A 6,243-nucleotide genomic window follows, 5' to 3' on the forward strand; every position below is an offset into this window, starting at 1 on the left:
CTGGGGGGGGGGGGAGGACACTCCAGCAAGAATAAACTGGGAAATAAATCAAACGCTGGAAAGGGATTAAGCTGGCAAAGCTGGCATTGGATTAGAAAGAGAGAGCAGGGAAACACTCCCTGTTTTGCCAGTTCCAGTGCGTATCCACCTCTCTTCTGAAAACGGGGATGTGTGATGCTAGTCAAACCTTGTCCCTTTTCACTGCAAAACCTGGTGGAAGCAGCTTGAGTGGTTTTTTTTTTTTTTTTTAAATTCACTTCAAACAGATTTTGCGAATGCTCAGCAGATCAATCCGTTTCCCCTCCAGGAGTGGCCAATGGAAATGCTTTGCTGTACGTGACCAGTGTGCTCATAGCCAAAGAGATGGTAGTCAATCAATCAATCAATTAAATTTATATCCCTCCCTTTCTCCCAGTAGGAGCCCAGAGCAGCAAACAAAAGCACTAAAAACACTCTGCAACATCTTAAAAGCAGACTTTAAAATATATTAAAACAAAACATTTTAAAAAATATATTAAAACAAAACACCTTTTAAAAAAAGCTTTAAAACATCTTAAAAAGCAATGCAAGATGAACTATTCTGACAATTCCAGAAAATAGTATAAGGATTACTAGTACAGTGGTCCCCAGACTTTCCCCCCCATGGACCACTTAAAAATTGGACTTGGCGGAACACTTCAATGATTTTTCTGCATGTTGCAGCCATTGTACTGCCCGGTGCTAGGTGCTATATGGCTTTAAACTGTATTTTATTCCTTCTCTTATTTCTCATGTTGTATTAACATTTGCATTCCATGGAATCCAAACTGTAATACAAAATACAATACAATATAATAAATAAAATGAGTAATAAAATACAGTTAAAATCAATATAGATATTAAATGCAGACATGCCATAGACCCCCTGAATGAAGCTTGTGTGCCACTGGTGGTCCATGGACCACAGTTTGGGAAGCCCCGTGCTAGAGTCAAGATGCGTCCACCCTCAAAGCGATTTACAGCACAATCCTGTGCAGGTTTACTGATGGATGGGGGAGAACTTTGATTCAGTTCACATCTCAAGATGGATTTACAGCATTCACAGTGCTAGGGGGCGGCGTAGGGGGGGGATCAAAAAAAAGAAAAGAAGAGAAACATTTACACGCACTGAAGTGGATGCGGTTTTTCAAGGTAAATCCTGTTTTTAACCACATCGATTAAACCCGGCGTTAAAAGCAAAAGCAGCACAATGCCTGCGCTTTTGTTAAAACGTCGAGTAAATGGTCCAAATTTAAAGGATCTCCATTTTGGACCAGATGCAGACTTTCTTGCCATGTAAACAAGCCCAGAAACACACCCATCCCTCAAAATTTGCTCCTTTCTGAATTTTGCAATCTAGTTCTCCAGCCAAGTAACATGCATAAAAAAGCATACATTAGTGAAAATAACGGAGAAAAATGCGTTTTATACAGGAAACTATGCTGTGTAAAAATGTGTATATTAGGCACAATTGCACGTCTAGAGTCTGAAACCTCCTGCAAGGGCAAAAGTACTTGCTGCATCGTTCCTTGGATCATAACCACAACAAGATGATGTTAGTGTTTTATCGCTTGTTGTCTGCCACCATGGGCTTCTTCTGGGAGGAAGGGAAGGATATAAAATAAATAAATAAACTTCTTATTGAACATCTAAATCCGATTACAGATTTGGTGGCAAGGACTATTTTATGTCTTCTTTCTAAACTCCAGCGTTTTAACTAAACTTATATGTTAAACAAGGACATAACGGCGAACATTTACATTTTCTTTCCAGGAAACATTTTTTGTACCTCCAACCCCCACCCCACCCCTAGACACAGATGCCATCTCTACCGTTTAGCTATTCCCCATGCCTTCTTAAAAAGGGGAATTATATAGTATTCAGCTGAGATAAGAACCCATCTGGGTGGCTTTCAGCATGCGCTTCTCATAATATTAAAAAAAATCACGGCCAAGCCTCCACCTTTGAGTGTTTCATTAAAGAGAAAGCACTATGTGCAGGTTGCAAGCACACACTGTCAGATTCAGCAGGGTTCCTACACTGAATTGACATGAGATCAATTGAAACCTATTTTCTTCCCAATCAACCTAATCATTTCTCCAACCCCTGCAGAGTCTCCAAAGGTTTTCACAGCAACATTGTATGCCTTCAGAAATGCCATAATTGCTCAGCTTCTTTCAAATCATCTCACTGCAGAGGGTGTAATATATGCAGAATGGTGCCAGTCTCTCCTTTGACTTGGAAGACCCGCCTCCCCAAAGGAATGGCTCTCTGCACATGCTCCAAAGCACCTTCTTGATTATATTTTTTACACTCCATGTCTGATCTGCAGCTCTCTATCCTGATAACACTGTTTTGGAACTGCAAATTTGTCAGATTTCCAAGATGCAAGACTGTGTTGGCAGGAGAAAATGATTTACAATTGTTCACGGTTTCTCTCTTCTATAGAGAAATAGACAGGAACAGGAAGTACACTCATCCATAGCTTGTGCATAGGGCGTACAATATTTCCACACCCTCCTTCTGTGGTCATTTCATCTGACCTTCCTTATGGATGAATGTGCATCCAACTGAACGGCCATCATCAGAGCCACTCTTTCCTCCTCGGTTTTCCCAGCCAAAGCTCATTCAGTCCTCCTCCTCCCAAAGACAGCCGACATACTGCGTACAATTCTCCGGATGCCCACAGCCTTTTTGATGGAGCTCCTGGTGTCCCGTACCATGTCGAGAAGTTCATGGAAGACCACCAAGGCTCCATGGTAGGTCTCTGCAGCAGAGATCTCGAAAAAGCCTGCATCAGTGGAAAGGGCCAGAAGCCGGCCCTCCTCGCTGGAAACGGTTCGCAGGTGTTGCAAGTCGCGTTTGTTCCCCACCAGGATAACGGGCGTCTTTTCAGCCCCTCCTCTCCTTTTCAGCTGTTGGATCCGCTGGAGCTGTTGGCGGGCAAAATGGAAGCTGGCACGATCGCAGATGCTGTAGACGATGATGAAGCCATCAGCCCACCGGAGCTGTTTCTCATTTATGCAACCCTGAAGGTTGGCCATCTGCACAGATTTGAATGAGGACCCAGAGTTAAGACAGTCAGGAACAGACGCAGAGGCCTTTGCTCAATAAAATACAACAGGCATGGTCCTCATAAGAACTACTGTTTAATTTTAAGAACTGGCCCCTGAATTTGCTTTTACCCCCCCCTTCCTGTCTCATCTCCTTTTGCATCATATCTTTTAGATTGCACGCCTGCAAGTAGGAACTGTCTTATTTTAATTAAATGTATGTAAGCCACTCTGAAAGCCCTTTTGACTGATAAGAGGGGTACAAAAGCGTTGAATATAAATAAATAAATAAATCTTTCCTTCCCACAACTTGTGATGCTGCTATGTGGACATTGCAAAAACACCAGTGTGCATGAGCAGCATCGATTCCACAATAAACCTCCATCTGGAAGGACCCTTTGTATCGCTCAGTTTAGCTAAAACAGTGATAATCCTTAAAATAAACCCCTTGACTGGCCATGCCTGCTTCAGCTGGGTCAGAAATGGGGCAGCCCCATGTCTGTTGCATGCCATGCCTTGGGAAATTCCCTGGATTCTATATGAAGTCTTACCTGTGGGCAGATGGAGTCCCAGATGCTGAAGCAGGCCTCCCGGCCAGCCATTATCACTTTGTGGGTGTAAATTGATTCTGGAAGGGAGGAGATAGGAAGTGAAATGAAAATGTGTTAATAAGGGGCATACAACAACCTGCATTAGCTGAGTCTTATTCTGCATGAGCAAAGTCTTATTCCTGGTCAGTTCACTATGATAAATTGATGGAAAATTGACATTGGCTCCATTATAGCTGCTCCTTTAAGTGCAGGTTTTTTATTTTTAAGATACAGATTGCCAGCATTGCCCTCCTTCCCCCCATAGATCTGAATTGTAAGTGGGTAGGGGCTTTAGCTGTTTAGCCTTTGCCATAGCCCAGATTGGTAGACTTTAATCAGAAACCTCCCATTTGCTTCAGTGGAATTTTTTTTTGCTATGCAAACTGCAACTGCAGGTGTGGTACACCCCCCCCACACACACACACAATCCAAGGAGCTCAAAATGGCATGCATGGTTGTCTCTCCCCTCCACCCTGCCACCCATTTTATCCTCACAACAACCCTGTGAAGTAGGTTAGGGTCAGAGATGGTGAAGGGCCCAAGGTCAAGGAAGGAAGTTAGGAAAAAGGGAGGGCTGGAAAGAAGGAGAGGGGCAGGGCAAACGGAAAGGGTTCTTCTCAAAGCTCACTCACCAATATCTCCATATTCGCCAATAAACCTCCGAGTCAGAAATCGAACAGTCAAAGCTAGAGCAAGAGAAGAACCGGCAATGTTAGAAAGGCATCCTTGATCTGGCTGCTACAGGCAGACTTAAGTATGAATGAACATTCTATCATATCTTAATGCTGCATTCTCTTTTGTAAAGCAGTTTTGCCTAATACAATACATTAAACCTTAGAACAGCCTTTCCCAGCCTTGTTTCAGAAAGTGCAACTTTCATAGAATCATAGAATAGTAGAGTTGGAAGGGACCTATAAGGCCATCAAGTCCAACCCCCTGCTCAATGCAGGAATCCAGATCAAAGCATCCTTGATTTCATTTTTCATTCTGAATGGAACCAATTTCTCTCCATCCCTATGCAGGGGTTTGAGGAGGTACATGACAGCCACAGCAAAACTGCTCCATAAAACACAGATTTAGCACCAGCAACCTGCTGCCCCCTGCACAGATCATGGCTATAGTTTTACATCCCTTGATTGGTAGGCTAACCAGTCAGTGCTTCACTCCTGAAATGCCAAGGATAAAATCTGCCCTGTCCCCAAAGGGTGTGAAGTTGGGGGCTAATCAGTAGTCAGGGAGCCACACTCTGCACATGTGCAGAGGATCTTTAACCTTTCTCATGTTCCAAGGATTGTTTCATGGCAAATTCTAGAATTGCGTGTTGGACAAGAGGTTATGGTGCCACATCTAGGTGATTAATCCCAGATCCACCACAATTACATAAAAGCACATGTGTGGGAGAAGGAGAGGAGGAAGAGGAGTCCAGAATCCTTCTCTGCCCTCTCCATTGCCATAGTTCCAGTTTCTCCATTTCTGGGATTGCAGTTCCATCAAGGAGAAAAGCATAAGGATTGGGATGGGAGGTGGAGAGAGAGAGACAGACTGTGGATGGGACAGGAGGGTCTGCATCCTCCCAGTCCTTCTGACAGTATAACCAGCCAGACCCACCCACAGCTGCTTCCAAAGTGATTGGAGCAGACATCGCTCCCAGTGCAACCAGTTTGGCCCAGAATGTAGGACGTTCCTGAGATTGCAGACCAAGTCCCCTCATTCCAGGTCAGATGGCGTCTCTAGTGCTCCCGAGTTTCAAGCAGGGGCCTCTCGCAGCCCACAGGGAGGTAGCAGGGACTGACCCTGTGACCTTTGGCACTTGCAAAGACCCTGCTCAGTCACTGCACTATGACTCTTCCCTCCAGGAGCAGTGCTCGGGGCAGCTCACCTGATTTTCCAACGTTCCCAGCCCCGATGACGAGGATGTTGGCTTCCAATTTGGGCAGGTTCCCTTCGGACATCTTCCCGGCTTGCTGGAAAGCCGTCCTCAGTTGGACCAACATTTGGAGTTTGATCCCCTGGGGGAGAGAGGAGGAGGAGAGATCCTTCGGGAGGAGAAGGTTAAAAAGGCACAGCCAGCAGAGTCTTCTTCACCAGGCTCTTTGCAAATCTGTCGCCTGCCTCTGGTGCCGGTGCCACTCGCTCTCCCACACACTCTCCCACCCTCTCTCCTCCTGGTGTTTTATACAGTGCAGAGGAGGAGCTACTGACTGAGTGACAGGAACAGGCAGAAAGAGCTGTATGCTTGGATTGTGCGTTCTGTACATGACACACACTCAGACACACAGGGGTGCTTTCAGACGTGGGCTTCCTATTGCAAACAGGGCATTGATATATTAGTGACTGGATTTTTTTTTAACATCACATTTTCCACGGAAAGGGCAAATCTGTAGTTTGTGAAGGGGGCTGAGAGTTTTTAGAAGACCCCTGTTCCCTTCACAGAGCAGCAGTTCTCAGAATTCCCTGGGAAGAGGGACCGACTGTTAAACTGTAGCTCTGTGAGAGAATTGGAGTCTCCTAGCTGCCATTGCCCTTCATAAACTACACCCCCCAGGATTCTTTTGGGGGAAGCCATGGCTGTTTAAAGTGGT

At 45.0% G+C, this 6,243-nt stretch overlaps 1 protein-coding gene across 1 annotated transcript; it reads right to left on the reverse strand.

Moving 5' to 3' along the window:
- Nucleotides 1–882: 882 nt before the first annotated feature.
- On the reverse strand, nt 883–5,806 carry LOC133374787 (ras-related and estrogen-regulated growth inhibitor-like protein). Its single transcript, XM_061606002.1, has 4 exons — nt 5,541–5,806; nt 4,294–4,347; nt 3,623–3,699; nt 883–3,062 (listed from the first exon to the last, which is right to left on the reverse strand). Exons 1-4 carry the CDS (start codon nt 5,653–5,655, stop codon nt 2,643–2,645), a joined length of 666 nt encoding a protein of 221 aa, XP_061461986.1. The 5' UTR covers nt 5,656–5,806; the 3' UTR covers nt 883–2,642.
- Nucleotides 5,807–6,243: the final 437 nt, after the last annotated feature.

The sequence above is a fragment of the Rhineura floridana genome, chromosome 22 (genome assembly GCF_030035675.1).
Source record: "Rhineura floridana isolate rRhiFlo1 chromosome 22, rRhiFlo1.hap2, whole genome shotgun sequence".
Lineage (NCBI taxonomy): Eukaryota > Metazoa > Chordata > Lepidosauria > Squamata > Rhineuridae > Rhineura > Rhineura floridana.

Excerpts from the sequence above, each read along its gene's own strand:
- LOC133374787 (XM_061606002.1), bottom strand. The coding sequence starts at position 5,655 with ATGTTGGTCCAACTGAGGACGGCTTTCCAGCAAGCCGGGAAGATGTCC. Across the intron at positions 3,700-4,293 it reads TGGCGAATATGGAGATATTG|AATCAATTTACACCCACAAA; the intron begins GTGAGTGAGCTT and ends CCTCCCTTCCAG. Across the intron at positions 3,063-3,622 it reads GGGACTCCATCTGCCCACAG|ATGGCCAACCTTCAGGGTTG; the intron begins GTAAGACTTCAT and ends AAATCTGTGCAG.